Genomic DNA, 18,437 nt, shown 5'->3' with positions numbered 1-18,437 from the left:
ACCCATCATAAAAAAATCAAAACAATTCAATGACCCGGTACAATAATTATTTTCAATTCCCCCTCCAACGAAATAACGAAACATCCCCAAACGGACTTACACGCCAAATGCCTCGAACTAAGAAAGAGGGCAAGTTTGTAAATCCCTTTCAACCCCGTTCGCGAAACGGCATCTTGCATTCGTCGCTTATCCTCATAAACCATGAATGAACGAACCTATAAGACGTAAACAATGGTTACGCCCGCTACATAAGCCGTGTCAAATTATCAAGATATATATTCCTAAGGTTCCGCCGGTTCTCCTTGCCTGTTGTGGTGGAAGAGCCTCAGGGATGAGAAACTCCACGCAGACACTCGGCCCCATTGCACCCTGGGGTCTCTATTAATGATATAATATTTCTTTGATTCACCAGGAGCTTCCACGTTAACAACCCCCCTCTTTCTCTCCCCCGTTCCCCCTGACCCCCTCCTTGGAGCGTTTCTCGTTTAAAGGGACTGGCGGAAAAAAAAAACGAGAGAGAAAATTGAAGGGGTTGCGGGGAGGGGGGGTGGAGGTGATAGGGCGGGAGCGAGTTCAAACGTAGTTTCAGGAAACCCGTTTCGCATCCCCCGTCCCCGTCTCCTCGAGCAAACAACTCTCGGTCCTCGGTTCTGATCGTCGACTGGAAGACGAGGTCTTGAGAGTTTATTTAAATCAGAAATAACTCTCCTTACCTCCCCCGTCATTAATTCAGCGACCTCCGAGACGCGGCTGGACGCTTACGTTTCCATCATTCGTGGAAAAAAGCCGACTCGACGGATTATTACGGGATCCCCCCACCCCCCTTTCGATATTGTTTACAGGGCGATAGTTTTTGAAATTGTGCTCCAAAGTTTCCAATTTAACAGAAATTTTTAACATTGTTTTCATTCACGACCAAAGATTAGTTTCGACTCTGCATTTCGTGGCTGAAATAGAGAAGGGATAGAGAGTTGCTTATAACGAAGCATACTGTCAGAATAGATTCGAGTCAGAAAACTGTTGCTTGTAACGAATTGTATGTGGATAATAGTAAGGAAGATTTGGTGCATTCAAATTAAATGTCTTTTCATCTGTGAATATAACTTTGTATAGCTAGTTGCTTATATCGAGAAAGCAGTTGCTTATAACGAATCATATCGTGATGATATTAAGAAAAATTTGGTCCATCCAAATTAAATATCTTTTCATCTGTGAATAGAATTTTATGCAGCTGGTTGCTTATATCGAGAAAGCAGTTGCTTGTAACGAAGCATATCGTCCAAATGAGTCGACTCATACAATACTCGAGTATTCTCGTTTTACACATTTTTAGTATACACCAAACAAAAAATAAAACAGAAGAAAAACGCGTTTTACAGCGTGAGACCCCCTTCAATTCGGTGTTTTAATCTGTGAAAAAAATAAATTGAAAGATTCCATAAACGAGACATCGAGAAGGTTGCCCTCGTCGATGATTCGGTCGTGTGCTCACACCCACACGCGCCACGCGTGGAGTTCGCGGGGCTGTGGGGGGTTGTTTACGGCGTGGCACGGGAATTCGATCCAATAACGTCTTTATGGCCATCGTAAGGTGAACGCGGCAGCTCCTGTGCTACCAGGACGAGAAGATTGCGGTAAGGTGCGTGGGTGGGGTGGGGGGGGATACGTGTGGTAATCCAGGATCACGATTCGGGTGGGAATACCGCCTGGACCCGGCGGGGACCTAAACATCCAGAAAACGACTTTCCACGCAAATCATTCGTCTATTTTTCTCATTGATCGTTTCCCGTCGATAATTGACGTTCAGTTTGTTCGGTGGTGTATTCAATAGCACGGCGATGTGATCCATATACGAGTCATAGCCGGTGAACGAGTTAATAATTTTTAATTTTTATTGAAACGTTGTTGGTCACACTGAAGTGTGGTGAGAGTGTTATCAGTGTGTTGGCGAGATTCTCCCGATTAAAATGAGTACAAACATGACATGGTTTGGACAACTTTTAATTATACGTAATTTAGAATTTTTCGAAAATAGTTTGAGTAAATCAAAATGTGAGGAAAGTATTATCAATGTATTGGTGGGATTCTCCCGATTAAAATGAGTACAAACACGACACCATTCGGACAACTTTTAAGTTTGATTGTTTCAAATTAGTTTTGAAAAATTCTCAATTATGTATAATCAAAGATTCTCCGAATGGTGTCGTGTTTGTACTCGTTTTCATCGGGAGAATCTCGCCAATGCATTGATGATACTGTCACCACATTTTGGTTTACTCAAACCATTTTTTAAAAATTCTAAATTACATATAATTAAAAATTGTCCGAATGGTGTCGTGTTTGTACTCATTTTTCACGGGATGATCTCGTCAATGCATTGGTAATACTCTCACCACATTTTAGTTTGGCCCCTCGCGACGCTTTTTTGCATGTCTAACGAAATTCGAGACTCAGGGTCTTCGCAGCGGCGAATGTTTGATCTTGGCAGTAGTAGGAACGTGTACAATGGGGAAAAATAGTAAATACCGGAGTATGCTGGCACGCGTGTGCAACGTATACAAATGCGAGGGAAGTTTTGCAGGACAGGACGTCCCAAAGGATCAAGGGGAAAAGCCGCTTCTGTCCTCGAGCGTGGACCAGAAAAGAGGAAGCTCATCGTCCTTCTCCTCTGATCCTCCCCCTTGTCCGCACACATCTTCCTAGACGCTCGATCAAAATTTATTCACACGCAGCGAAATTCTCGACGGGCTATACGGACTGGGACGAAACTGTTTCGAAAGTAGCAATATTTCTTTGGTATACTTTCCGAACTTCCACTACGGTACATTTTTCACGCCCAATGGAGCTCCTGTTTTCACAAGCAAACTACAGGATTTCGAGTTCCTTCTTCGTTTCTACGGAATTAAGGGGACTTTCTATCGTAACACACGTTTTTTTACAACGTTTTTGGTATTTTTTTTTTATAAATAAACTATGCAAATTCTTGTATCGACGTTTCACATATACCTGGGAAAAATTTTAATGAGAGATTCTAGAGGCCGAAACGAGACGAAAATCGAGAATAGTAATTTGTTGACTGAGGCTTCGTTAAAAAGTTATTAATTTTTAAAGTTCCATCCTTACTGAATTTTATTCTCGAAAATGCGTAGGATTTCGGGGGTATGTCTATTAACAAAAAATTATTGTAATTAGCCCCCCTAACTATAAATAATTTTTTCGGAACGATTTGGAAATTTTATTTTCGTCGAAAAATTTGTATACCTACTCGAATTTTTTTCTCGAAAATGGTTAGGATTTGGAAGGTATGTCTATTGACCAAAAATGATTGTAATTGACTCCCTTAACCGTAAACAATTTTTTCAAAACGATTTGGAATTTTTTAATTTTGTGAAAATATTTCACATTTTCTCGAATTTTTTTCTCGAAAATGGTTAGGATTTCTAAGGTATGTCTATGGACCAAAAATGATTGTAATTGACCCCTGCGATCGTAAATAATTTTTCCAGAATGATTTGAAACTTTTTTTTTCGTTGAGAAATTTAGGCATGTACCCCCTGTCGATTTTACTTAAAAATTAGTTTTTTATTTTTAATAAATTTGATTGACGCTCTACAGAAAAGTTGTTTAATACTTTTTTGTAGGTACCCATGAGCTCTACTTCAGAAAAAAGTTTCATTGAAATACATTCACTATTATAGGAATTATAGCTGTTTGAAAATTGAACCACTTTTATGGAGTTTTTCTAATTTTAAGGAGTCAAGTGACAACTTTTTCAATATTTTTAGAATTTCTATATATTCTTCACTAAAATACGCGTCGTTTGCCTTTTTAAACATTAAAATCGTCCAACGCGTTCAGAAGTTATGATATTTTAAAGATACACATGAAATTTCAGTGAAACATATCAACGCGTTGTCAGACATGTTCGGTTAGGAATTTTTTTCTCGAAAGTGCGTAGGAATTTGGGGGTATGTCTATTCACCAAAAATTATTATAATTAATCCTCCTAGCTAAAAATAATTTTTTCAGATCAATTTGAAATTGTTTTTTTCCGGTCGAAAAATTTCACTTTCTCGAATTTTTTTCTCGAAAGTGCGTAGGAATTTGGGGGTATGTCTATTCACCAAAAATAATTCTAATTAATCCCTCTAGCTATATCAATTTTTATAAAACGATTTGAAATTTTTTTATATTTTTTTAAATAACATTTTAGGGAAGCCTCAATCAAGTAATTGATATTAAAATTTTTCCCATTACACCTTAATTATTTTCTCCCATTCCTTCCAACATATCATCAAAATTATATAAATTCTTATAAAAAATCACAGTGTTATAAAAATTTCGTCCACTGTACATTTTTCTCTGCTCATTGGCGACGAAGACGACTGTTTCCCTGGAACTTCTCTCCCCTGGCTTGGGAACGATTGTTTGTTCCTCGAAACGGTTCGAGAGCGATTAAGAGTGCATCCCCGTAAGCCATTAATATGTATGAGGGTCCAAAACGAAACAACTTCGTGTGGGATATGGATAATGCAAGGGAAACAATGAAACCGTTAAATATTAATGACGAGTCGGAGAAGCTGGACGAAGCGAAACGGGCAAAAGGGACGATTAGACCAGGGGCGTAGTTTGAGGGTGGGGGGGGACATCAATGCAAATGCATAGACGACAAATGAATAAACGCGTTCTATCAAAATTCCACCCCGTTGCAATTTCGAGTACCCACGTGGCAGATTTTCATCCACGATTTACCCCCCCTCCCTCTCTGGTGAATAGATCATTTTCCAAAATCTCACAGTGCAGGTTTAATCGGGGAACAATAGCACGGTCATTGGTCGATTTAGCCCGATACCTGGCCGTCTCGAAACGCGACGCGCGTCGACATAAGGACGCTCTGTGTCCTGGGGGGTAGAAATCCACGCGTAGAATTTGCCCCTCGATTCGAACGAAAACCCAATTGCTCGGCTCTATGCGTCATTAGCGCTGGAAACGGAGTTAACGGCGTTAAATTCAGAACGGTGCTCGTCCGGCCGCCACATTATTCCCGCTTCTGTGTGCGTTTTCGCGTTCCCGGGTGCAAATTTTACGGCCTGCGTGGGATTTCATCCTGGTCCCGTACGTGATTTCGAGCGTGTGTGTGCGCGCGCGTGCAAAAGGCGGCCAGACCTCCCTGCAGAATGATGACCCCTCCCCCTCACCCCCATGGAAATGCGAATGAATGATCGTTCGTCCCCGTCAAACTCGATTTCCGCGAACAAACTGTACCGGGTTTTTTTTCCACCCCGCCCCTCTCGTGGCCATTCCCAGCTCGACGAAATTTCGAGCCTCGACTAATGAAGTCCTTTCTGATACGCGTTTTTACCGTGGGGATTGATTTGCCTTGCGCGCGATTGCGACGCGATTCGAGGCGGCCGGGTCTCTTTTAACCCGGCGAGAACTATGAAAATGGAATAAACGTTTAATGGGGAGGAAATATTATCGCTGCATTGACTTCTAAATATGGTGTTTATGCGTTCACTGTCCGATCTCTAGGTGGTGTATCTAATAGCACGGTGGTGTGAACCATATACGAGGCATGGACAGTGGACGTGTTAGTCATTTTTAATTTTTACTGGAATGTTGTTGGTCAGATTGAAATGTGGTGAGAGTGTGATCAGTGTGTTGGCGAGAATGTCCCGATTAAAATGAGTACAAACATGACATGGTTTGGACAACTTTTAATTGGACGTAATTCAGAATTTTTCAAAAATAGTTTTAGTTAGTCAAAATTTGGTGAGAGTATTATCAGTGTATTGGTAAGATTCTCCCGATTAAAATGAGTACAAACACGACACCATTCGGACAACTTTAATTTTGATTGACTCAAATTATTCTTGAAAAATTCTCGATTATGTGTAATTAAAAATTGTCCGAATAGTGTCGTGTTTATACTCGTTTTCATCGGGACAATCTTGCCAATACATTGATAATACTCTCCTCACATTTTGGCTTACTCAAACTATTATTGAACAATTCTAAATTACGTATAATTAAAAATTGTCCAAACCATGTCATGTTTGTACTCATTTTCATCGGGAGAATCTTGCCAATACATTGATAATACTCTCCCCAGATTTTGACTTACTCAAACTATTATTGAAAAATTCTAAATTACGTATAATTAAAGATTGTCCAAACCATGCCATGTTTGTACTCATTTTCATCGGGAGAATCTTGCCAATACATTGGTAATACTCTCTCCACAGTTTGGCTTACTCAAACTATTTTAGAAAAATTCTAAATTACGTACAATAGAAATTGTCCAAACCATGTCATGTTTGTACTCATTTTCATCGGGAGAATCTTGCCAATGCATTGGCAATCTTCTCACTACATTTTAATTTGACCAACTTGACTTCTAATAAAAATTTTCGCACTTAAAATTATTAACACTAGATTTAGAAGTCAATTTGAGCGTGTAAATTTATCTCAGTTAATTTTTTGATTAGAATAGGTTCAGTACCAGCGAAAATCAGCCTGTTTTAAGAAAATTTTTCATTCGTTGTGCTCTGATCTCTATGATGAATGCTACATCGTTGAATAGGATTAAAAAACTTAACTATTATTTAATAAAAGATAGTGTAAAGTGGACTAACTAAATATTTTCTTACACTTTAAGAGTCTCTTCTCTACTAAATAATTCTGTTTAATAAAAAATAATGAAAAATGGACTAGAAAAATATTTTCCCATAGTTTAAGCATTTCTACTACAATAAAACTTTTAATTTCTCAAGCAAAAAATTAAATACTTTAGTTTTAACGCCATTACATGAAAATTCTCCCTTAATATAATCGCGTTGTTTCGTCTCACCCCGTATATACACAGTAACTTTTTATCGAACCGATTCGAAGTTTGCTCGCAATTTTTCAACCGCGTTATTTATTTTAGCTATTTATTTATGAAGTCGGAAAATTGTTTTCGAAAATGTTCGTCGAAATTTCCCCCCCGGGGGGGGGGGTTCAAATGGTCGAAAGTCGATGTTGATCGATCGAGCCCCGTTTGAAATAACAATTTAATTTTCTGTCGTCTCTGAAATTAACAAAGTAAGAAAAGAATTTATTAGAAAACGAATCTGGTCGGTTGTATTTCCCCCAGCATTTCCCGGCGACCGATCTATGGCTAGAATGTAATAATAAAATAATCGCCGCGTTCCAGGCGCGGGGGGTGGAGGGCGCCATTGTCGATCTTTTGTCAAAAGTCCCGGGAGGGGCAAATTTTCTTTATTAAATTCCGTTTCGACCGTCTTAAGTATTCAACCCCTTCGTTCTTTGTAACGCGGCAGAAACGCGAGCAGCTCTACCGATAATTCGGTACCTTTTGTTCGCCCCTCCCCCCCGCCCCCCGGTCTATTCTGTTCCCTGTATCTCTCGAGGATCGAATAATAAGCCATTGAATTCGTAAATATGAGACCCGGGTAAATCGTTTTTCCTCCTTTCCCTCCCTCCCCGATGCGCGACGTACCTTTAAGTAATATTGATTCCAACTGGAAAAAAGAAATATGGCGCGGCGAGAGACGGTCCGTGTGGGCGGAGGGGGGGAGTGGATCAGAGGCACGATGCAGATGCAGCGTTTCCTCTCAGCCGACGATTGGAATGGATCGCGGAAAAAGGAGGAACGCGGGGAGAAATTGAGAGACGCTGGATAGCAGAATGTTTGTGCACACTGTCGTAGAACGTAGGGGTAGTTTCCAGGGGCCAAACGAGCCGGGGAAAAAATTCTTCCCCATATAGATTGCAAATGCTTCAGTTTTGATTTTTATGCTCAGCTTCAGAAGCTCAGAGAGTCAGATTCTCAGTTCTCGTTTAGGTAGGAAAAGATGGATGAAAAGGAGAATTGTTTTGGGGATGTTAATGTACAGTTTGTTAATTAGTTAGAATGTGGTATTGTTGGATGGATGAAAGAGGGTTTCCGTGTTTCCTGTTGCAGGCATTTTTGGAAATGGCGGATGAGAATGCTGCGGCAACGATGGTGAGCTACTATGCCTCCTGCATCGCCCAGCTCCGTGGCAGAGCAGTCTACGTACAATTTAGCAATCATCGGGAGCTCAAGACGGATCAGACACATACTAACAATGCGGTGAGTAGGCACACAGACTGTGGTCACCTTTTGTTGCATCGATATTTGGTTTATTCAATTTTTTTATCGTCGAAATTACTAGCTTTCATTGGGTAACTTTCAAATTTTGAGGATTATGTTTATTTATATCTTTAATTTCTTCTAAATGACCGGAGGAATGATAAAAATGTCAAGTTTTGTTCGGAAATATGTTACGAAACTTTTAGATTTTAGTGTATCAGGTTTGGAAGTGTTTTTTGCATATATCGAGGTAGGAATTGTTGCATATATCGAGGTAATACTGTATCCATATGAATATATGAAATATGTGAAACAATTTTTTTAACAAATTTCTCTCAGAAACGAGTTACCAAATTTGTAGACTGGAGTGTAACAGATTTGGAATTGTTTCTTGCATATATCGAGGTAGGAATTGTTTCATATATCGAGGTAATACTGTACCCATATGTGAAACAACTTTCTCAACAAATTCCTCTCAGAAACGAGTTACCAAATTTGTAGACTGTAGTGTATCAGATTTGGAAGTGTTTCTTGCATATATCGAGGTAGGAATTGTTTCATATATCGAGGTAATACTGTACCCATATGTGAAACAACTTTCTCAACAAATTCCTCTCAGAAACGAGTTACCAAATTTGTAGACTGTAGTGTATCAGATTTGGAATTGTTTTTTGCATATATCGAGGTAATACTGTATCTATTACAATATATGAAATATATGGAATAACTTTCTCAACAAATTCCTCTCAGCTAATGAGCTATCAGAAATGAGTTACCAAACTATTAGACTGTAGTGTATCAGATTTGAAGTGTTTCTTGCATATATCGAGGTAGCAATTGTTTTATATATTGACGTAATATTGTATCCATATGAATATATGAAATATGTGAAACAATTTTTTCAACAAATTCGTCTCAGAAACGAGTTATAAACTATTAGACTGTAATGTATCAGATTTGGAATTGTTTCTTGCATATATCGAGGTAGAATTGTTTCTTATGTCGAGGAAATACTGTATCCATATTTTTGATACATGAATTCTCTCAATAAAATCCTGTCAAATGCAAGTTATCGTTGCCATATATTCTATCAAAATCGAAACTCCAAAACACCAACATATGAAATAGTTTCTGCCATGAATCGAGGTAGGAATTGTTTCATATATCGAAGTAATACTGTATCCATATGAATATATGAAATATGTGAAACATTTTTCTGTATAAATTCCTCTCAGAGACGAATTACCAAATTTGTGGACTGTAGTGTGTCAGATTTGGAATTGTTTTTTGCATATATCGAGATAGGAATTGTTTCATATATCGAGGTAATACTGTATCCATATTTTCGACATATGAATTCTCTCAATAAATTCCTGTCAAATGCAAGGTATTGTTCCCATATATTCTATCAAAATCGAAACTCCAAAACACCAATATATAAAATTGCTTTTTCCTTGAATCGAGGTAGGAATTTTTTCATATATCGAAGTAATACTGTATCCATATTTTTGGCATATGAATTCTCTCAATAAATTCCTGTCAAATGTGAGTTACTGTTCCCATACCTTTCATCAAAATACCAACATATTAAATTGCTTTTTCCATGAATCGAGGTAGCAATTTTTTCATACATCGAGGTAACAATGTACCCATATTTTTAATACACGAAACAACTCTCTCACCAAATTCCTCTCAAGGACCAATTATTGTTCTCCTATTTTCACTCAAAATTGAAACTCAAAAAACACTAATATTTGCCAAAATACATCAAATATTGAGCTCCTAAAGGACTCAACGCGTTGAAGAAGCTCGTTGGACCCGAAACGTCCAAAATAACGTACTCAACGATATTTTTTTCACCAAAATTAGTACTAAAAAAGATTGTTTGGCGGGAAAGAGAGAGAAAGATGGCGGACCTCTAGAACCCAGTGTGGTTCCTTATGACCAAGGGGAGCCGTGTTTCTACGTCTGCCGGCTGAATATATGAAAACCAAGCGGGCGCGGTAATTTTCAGCAGAGGCTAAAGAAAGCAGAGGCGCTCTTTGGTTCAGCGCGAATCCCGGAGTTCGCTCTTCCATATTCAGTTATTGCGGAGCAGTTCGCGCAATTACTTTTTAACGAGTGGCTCGCTGTGCCCTTAATATTTTCATAATTTCGCCCCGCGGAGACCCCGGCAGCGTTTTTCAACTCTTCTTTTTTCTTCTTCTTCCCCGTACGCGGAACACGCGTACAAAAGCGCGAAAAACATTCTTTCGTTCCCGTCGCGAGCGAATTCCAAACGACATTTCCCAGACAGACCTAATTCATTCTATCAGTCGATGGTTCTTTTTACCTAAACACGTGTCTCGATTAGGCAGTTTCACTTGTTCAAATCCACGATGTTGGAAAAATTTAAAACTTGCTCAAAATACCCTTCACGACTGGGTGAATTGAAGAAATGGTCTTCACTGATATTTAGAAAATTAATTGCTTTTTTTTTGCTAAGTCAACTACCCCCAACTGTATATACCTAACCAATAATATTTAACAATATTAAAATTTATTCGGTTAAAATTTCGCTGAAAATAATTTCGAGAGATTTGCTAGTTAATTCCTAAGGAGAGTTCGCAATTTCTGCTCGAATTATACGCCAGCTGACGACCCAAGTCTCGATCGATTAAATTGTCACGATTAACGGAGGTGATTCGACGCTGGAGAAATTTATTCCAGGCTCAACGAGGACACACGAAACTGTCGTTAGAGAAACCTTTGGAAATGCGCCATTTTACCGTGTGGATCTAGTCAATGAACAATGTGGGAGGAGGGCTGTAAATTGCAGTATAATTAACGCGTCCATAAGTTAGGAACATCGCCTCTGGGGGCTAGAGGGTCCATCTTCTCAGCGTGATCCTTGTCTCCGTTCTATTCTCGCGTCCAGGTGACACTGTCCATCATACGCGTTGTCTTTGCAGGTGTTTAGGTGTCTCCCGCATGTGTCTCTGCGCTTGTCATCTATCGCCCTACGTGACACGTCTCAGTCGCGGATGCTTCTTGTTCCGTGGGACATTCAACGCACGGAGTATTTTCTGATGAATATTCCACGTCCATCAATTATTCTATCATTAATCGATCGCTAATCTGACACGAATTTATCAAAAGGGGTATTCTTGACTGTGGAAGACCCAGTTTCAACTCCCTCAATTTTTTTCTTAGAATAAGACTTTTAAATACTATTTTAACAATACATATTAGGTATTTGATCCCCCAATTGGAGCTTCGACTTATTTATTTCAAATTTCCATGAATTTTTGATGGTCAAAATTTCAGAAATACCCTGAACTGACAAATTTTGTTTTCTATTGAATTATACATTTTCGCCAGTTTCAAAATATCGAACTGAATTTATGAAAATGAGTACAAACGTGACTTGGATCGGACAGCTTTTAATTAGACGTAATTGAGAATTTTTCAAAAATGATTTGAGTAAGTCAAAATTTGGTGAGAGTATTATCAATGTATTGGTGAGATTATCGCGAGTAAAATGAGTACAAACACGACTTGGTTCAGACTACTTTTGATTATACGTAATTCAGAATTTTTCAAAATTGTTTGAGTAAGTCAAAATTTGGTGAGAGTATTATCAATGTATTGTGGAGATTCTCCCGAGTAAAATGAGTACAAACACGACTTGGTTCGGACAACTTTTAATTTTGATTGACTCAAATTATTTATGAAAACTTCTGGATTATGTGTAATTAGAAATTCTCCGAAAGGTGTCGTGTTTGTACTCATTTTCATCGTGAGAATCTCACCAATACATTGGTAATACTCTCTCCAGATTTTGGCTTACTCAAACTATTTTAGAAACATTCTAAATTACGTATAATTAAAAATTGTCCAAACCATGTCATGTTTGTACTCATTTTCATCGGGAGAATCTCACCAATACATTGGTAATACCCTCTCCAGATTTTGGCTTACTCAACCTATTTTTGAAAAATTCTAAATTACGTATAATCAAAAATTGTCCGAATGGTATCGTGTTTGTACTCGTTTTCATCGGGAGAATCTTGTCAATACATTTGTAATACTCTCCCCACATTTTGACTTACTCGACCAGAATCGAAGAATAACCAGAATCGAGTGACTTTTCACGAATAAATTGTAATCTCGTGAAATTTAATAATAAATCCCAAATGTGTGAAACTTTGCAAAAGGTTATAAAATTTTCAAAAATTAAGTTTCACCGACTGGTCGATAAGAGCCTCGTCCTACATGCAAAACACACCTTATCAAATATTTAAGCATAAACCATGCCCCAGAAAAGTCAATAAAAATTTCTGCATTTTACAACCTTTTTTTACTTCGAAAGGTTCGAACTTCCCGGGAGCTCATTATTAAATTTATCGGGGACACGGTTGGCCCCTAAAGTGAAAACACCGTAATCATAGTCCTGTCGCCTATAAATAACTCTTGGCGAGATCATTCTTCTTTATTTTTCTTTTTTATTACTTCCGCAAGTGGGACGCCTAAAAGTGTCTCGCGATATCGAGGAAACGCCAATATTGTAATAAATTCGTTGCAAGGTGTAATTAAGTTTAACAACTTAGAAGGAGTCAAGTGAATTATTCTTTTACGCGTGATTTATTATGAAAATGAACCAGAAATTATGTGGCAAATTAATTACTATAATAAAGACTTTCATGTTTTGTAACAGTTAATAAACAATATGAGTGGAATTAATTACTCCGTTTAAATCATCTGTTAATTACAAAAAATTCAGGCAAAAGAAAATTTTGAAAATCGCTGGTTTCGTTAATAAATCGAACAGAAGAACATGAAAGCAAAAATGGCTAAAAAGGGGAACGAAATCCAAGAGAAACTCGAAAAGAACGCCTCGATGGACGAAACAATCGATTCGTAGCTGCAAAGATTCGATAAATGTCAGAATCGACGGAAAAATCGACAAGTGGGAAGAAACGGAAGTTTTTTTTTTTGTTCGCGTGAAATTCGTTTACGTAAATCGGGGCAGCAATTTTTGACGTCATCGGCTTTTCAGTTTGTTTGTGGTTCGTTCCCTTTCTCTAACACCGGCGATTTGTTAACGAAATTCCACTCTCGAAAGTCACTTTAATTCTACGGTTGAAATGCTCGTCGCGTAAATTGTACTACTGTGCGCCCGATTTACACACAAGTTCTCCGTCGAAACAATTCCGCCGGTCGTTTGGTAAACCCTTTGCTCGTTGTCATCGCGATTCGATTGTTCCAGGTTATTTTATTCCGTTCGGTTAATTTATTTTAAAGAACCCTGGGAACCCCCTAAACGTTTTCAAATTTTGTTGAGGGTAAAATTCACAAATGGTTCTTGGGAATGTTGAGAATGAAGTTTCTTGATTCTTTGAGTTGAGTAACAGAGAGAAAATTAAATATGCTTATTTTCTTTTATTTTGATGTTGAGTAATAAAGAGAAAATTAAATATGTTTGATTATTTTTTTTTTATTTTGATGTTGAATAACAAGGAAATAAATTTATTTTGTTTGGATTATTTTTTTTTTATTTTGATGTACTTTTTAAGAAATTGACTATCTGTTGATGATGAATGAAATGTTGAATAATCTTTTTCTTTGAGTTCAATAATAAAGACAAAATTATATATGTTTCTCAATTTTTTAAGAAGTATTCTACATCAAAATAAAAATAATTGCAATCTGTTGATGATGAATGAAAAGTTGAATAAGCTTTTCCTCTGAGTTGAATAGCAAAATAAAAATTAAATATGCTTATTTTCTTTTATTTTGATGTTGAATAATAAAGAGAAAATTCAATATGTTTGACCGATATCGTATTAATCAACTTTTTTACCGACCAACGCTTACCGACCGATAGCCGATTAATCAACTGTTTTACCGACCAACGCTTACCGACCGATAGCCGATTAATCAACCGCTACCGGTCGGTAAAGTGTTAAGATGTCTGATTCCATATTTAAAATTGCAGACCACGTAAATATTATTTTTTAACAATGTACATTGAATTTGATTGATGCAATGGCAAAAATACATATTCTAATTGAAAGAAAAATCGTATTTTAAGGTAATTGTCAACGTGAAAGGTATCAGTAAATATACATGTAAATCTAGTATTAACCCTTTGGACTCCTATGTCGAGTGTAACTGTCGACCTTTCTTCAAGTCCAAACCAAAGACATCCACTTGAAAATTACAAAATACAGCAATAGTGTAAATAAAACGAGATATTCAATTGAATTTATTTGTTCCTCTGTTTGTTTAAATTGCTCTATATTTTAGTTAACGTAAATTTCAAATGAAACAAAATTTAAATATAATTCGGAGTGCAAAGGGTTAAACTAACAATTATTTAATACAGGTCAATGTAATCATTTGAAACTATAAAAATGAACCACTCAAATAATACTGTTTCGTCGCAAAACGAGAATACTCGTTCCCCGGTCGGTAACGTAGATTTCTGTAAAACGAGAATTCTCGTTTCCCGTCGATATCAAGATTTTCGAGGGTTCTCGGTGAATCGAAATCGCGATTTTTGACCTGAAATTTTCATTTTTCCCCCGGAAGTGTGGTGGCCGCCATTGAAAGAGACTCTGGGAGCTGTCGGTTCTTGAAAAATCGTCCTTTCCGCGGAACGAAGGAGCCGAGACACGGTAGTTGGGAGCCGGTGGTCGCCGCCTGTGTAAAGTAGAATTATGTCACGGCTTTGCCGTTGGATACTTTTTACGGGGCTTCGTGGAGCCGCGGCCGCCTCCAAAGGCTACCGAAACTTTCCTTCCCCGCTAAAACCATTAGCCCCGTATATTCTCGTACAAAGGCGGGTCGACACACTTTCCACCCCCCCTCGGCCATCCTGAAACCCTGTAGCCACCGAAGGTATTAGAAACAGGTGTCCCGGGGACGCCCGCTGCGGAAAAGTGTCATGGCGACGATGTGCCAACAAAATGACACTTCTTTATGCAGGCGTCCTCGAGACACTTTGATCGAGACCCAACGCACCGCCACTTTGCATCACGCTTAATTACAAAGGTCTTGGGCGGTTCGAAATTCCACCATTTTGTTAACCCTTTGCACCACAAATTATATATTTCAATCTTGTTGCTGCCCCTAATGCTTTTAAGTGTTTTATTTGAAATTTAATAGAAATCTTAATAGAAAAATTATTAACGCGTTCACCGTCCCAGCAGATTTCTCTCTATCTAGAAATATCGATGTTTTTTTAGGGGCTTCGTTGAAAAGTTATTGAAAAATTAAATTAAAAAATTTCAAATCGTTCTGGAAAAATTATTTACAGTTAGGGGGGTTAGTTACAATCATTTTTGGTGAACAGACATACCCTCGAATTCCTGACCATTTTCGAGAAAAAAAATTCCTTACCGAAAATGTAATGTCTGACCATACGTTGATATGTTTCCCTGAAAATTGAAACGTTTCAGATCATTCTGGAAAAATTATTTTTAGCTAAGAGGGTTAATTACAATCATTTCTGGTGAATACACATAATCTCGAAATCCTACCCAGTTTCTAGAAAAAAATTCGAGAAGGTGTGAAATTTCTCGACCGGGGAAAAAACAATTTCAAAATTGATCTGAAAAAAATATTTTTAGCTAGGAGGGTTAATTATAATAATTTTTTGTTAATAGACATACCCTCGAATTCCTGACCATTTTCGAGAAAAAAATTCCTTACCGAAAATCTAATGCCTGACCATACACCCATTCCCCTTAAATTTTCTCGGAAAAAAAAAAATTTCAAATCGTTCTGAAAAAATTATATCCCGTTGCAGGGGTCAATTACAAACATTTTTGGTGAACAGACACGCCCCCGAAATCCTACCCATTTTCGTGAAAAAAAATTAATAAGTCCAACCCACCCCTTATAAGAGAACTTTCCAGTAGATTTTCGACCCGAAAGAGGGTGGAAACGTGGTAGAGATACAGCTGCAGGAGCTCACCGTGTTCGCGAAACATGATCACCATGACTCGCGTATTTTCGAGCCCGATGCAGGCTGAACAATGGCCGGGGCATTGTTGCTCTCGGACCTGTCGCGGCGAAAAGGGGGATGAAACGAAGGAGGGGGAGACCAAGGGCGCCGACCACGGGTACCGGAGTCGCAGGTTGGAGGGTGCTAACGCAGCCAAGATGGCGTAATATTTTTAATGGAGGGTGCCTTGCGTGATCTACGGGCGCTGTGCATTGTTTCTATGAGACGTCTCGTATATTGTTTCCCTTGCCTCACCCCGTTTCATCCCTTCGCGCCTTGCTCTTTTACAACGTGTCTTTCGTGCTCTCCCCATCCCCCCTTGCTCTTCTCAGTTTCTTACTGGAAACCCTCAGCGACGTTTTCCCCCGGAAATCACGCGATCCCCGCTGTCTGTCTCCGCCATTTTATCACCCCGTTTGATCGCCACCCGACTCCTTTTTACGAAAGTTTAATCGCGCCTGACTATTCCCATCAAACACAGTCGTGGAAGAGAAGTCAAACTTTGCTACTTTTTTATCGAAATAATCCGTGAATATTCTTAAATTATTAAAGTTCGATTTTTAACCCTCTTCACCCCTTACGAATGTGACTCGACGTCAGTTTTTATCCGAGGTACTCCTTTGTCGACATTTTTTTAAGTCCAAACCAAAATGATAATAATTTTCACTGGATATATGAAAATATTTTATGAATATATTTTTTCTTATTATTCTATTTCATAAGAATTTTATTGTATTCAATTTTAAAATTGAATTATTGAAATATTTACAAATAAAAAATTGAATTATATTTATTATTTAAGTTTTACACTTGAAAATTAATAATAAATAAAATAATTAATGTAAATTTCAAATAAGACACTTAAAAGCATTGGGGGAGCAGCTGGTAACAAGATTGAAATTTATTGTATTCAATTTTAAAATTTGAATATCGAAATATTTACAAATAAAAAATTAAATTACATGTATTATTTAATTTTTACATTTGAAAATTACAAAATCACGTAAATTTCAAATAGAACACTATCCATAAAAAATGATGGTAATTGACCCCTGCGACCAAATATAATTTTTTTAGAACGATTTGATATTTTTAATTTCGCCGACAAAATTTAGGCACCTACCCCCTATCGATTTCCCTTAAGAATTCGTTTATTGATTTTTAGTAATTTTGTTTGACGCCCTATAGAAAAGTTGTCTAATACTTTTTTGTAGGTGCCCATGCGCTCTACTTTAGAAAAAAATTTCATTTAAATATATTCACTATTGTAGGAATTATGGTCGTTTGAAAATTGGATCGCTTTTATGGGGGTTTTCTCAAGTCTACGGGGTTAAGGTACAACTTTTCGAATATTTTTGGAATTTCTACATATTCTGTATCAAAATACGCGTCGTTTGCATTTTTGAACATTAAAATCGCCCGATCCGTTCAGGAGTTATGACATTTTAAAGATTTCCATGAAATTTCAGTGAAACATATCAACGGATAGTCAGACATTCTATTTTCAGTTAGGAATTTTTTTCTCGAAACTTGGTAGGATTTCGGGGATACGTCTATTCACCAAAAATGATTGTAAGTAATCCCCCCACCTAATAGTAATTTTTTTAGAACGATTTGATAGTTTTTTTCGCCGCAAAATTTAAGGGGAATAGATCAATGTCTAGGGAGACATTATATTTTCTGTTAGGAATTTTTTTCTCGGAACTGTGTAGGAATTCGGAGGTATGTCTATTCACAAAAAATGATTGTAATGGACCCCTGCAACTAAAAATAATTTTTCCAGAACGATTTGAAATTTTTCATTTTCCTCGAAAATTTCGTCGATTTTTCTTAAAAATTCGTTTCTCATTTTTAATCAATTTGTTTGTTGCCCTATAAAAAAATTGTTTAATACTTTTTTTTGTAGGTATCCATGGGCTCTACTTCAGAAAAAAGTTTCATTTAAATATATTCACTATTGTAGAAGTTATGGTCGTTTGAAAATTGAACCACTTTTATGGGGGTTTTCTCAGTGAATGAATGAAGTTTTTAATAATTATTTGATGATTATTCGTATCTTGAAGTGTTTCTTACATTTTTGCAAATTAAATGCACAAACATCCGCAGCCCAGTTATTAACATTTTCTTGTAAATAAAATTACCAGCTCAGAAATATATTGCAACGGTGGACGTAGAATAGTAATCGATAACGTTCGCGCCATGGTTTAAAAATGTAACGCCATCGGGACAGAGAAGACAGGGGAATTAGTTCCCGGATGAAATATGGCGTCGATTCTCCCGGGCGATATCATTGATATTTATTTGTATTGTTTTTTGCCGGCCGCGGATCGA

The 18,437-nt window shown here is 37.5% G+C and overlaps 1 protein-coding gene across 12 annotated transcripts in view; it reads left to right on the top strand.

Annotated features, from left to right (window-relative positions):
- Positions 1 to 18,437, top strand: part of LOC122402964 (polypyrimidine tract-binding protein 2) — a 548,137-nt gene that overhangs the window by 432,844 nt on the left and 96,856 nt on the right. For all 12 annotated transcript variants that reach the window (XM_043406201.1, XM_043406200.1, XM_043406194.1 and 9 more), the window contains one exon: positions 7,967 to 8,116. In XM_043406201.1, coding sequence (XP_043262136.1) covers positions 7,967 to 8,116 — 150 coding nt within the window. The remainder of the gene's footprint in view (positions 1 to 7,966; positions 8,117 to 18,437) is intronic.

The sequence above is a fragment of the Colletes gigas genome, unplaced genomic scaffold (assembly GCF_013123115.1).
Source record: "Colletes gigas isolate AHSC1104 unplaced genomic scaffold, ASM1312311v1 Colletes_gigas_Sc00042, whole genome shotgun sequence".
Lineage (NCBI taxonomy): Eukaryota > Metazoa > Arthropoda > Insecta > Hymenoptera > Colletidae > Colletes > Colletes gigas.
This window is presented reverse-complemented; position numbering and strand designations above follow the sequence as displayed.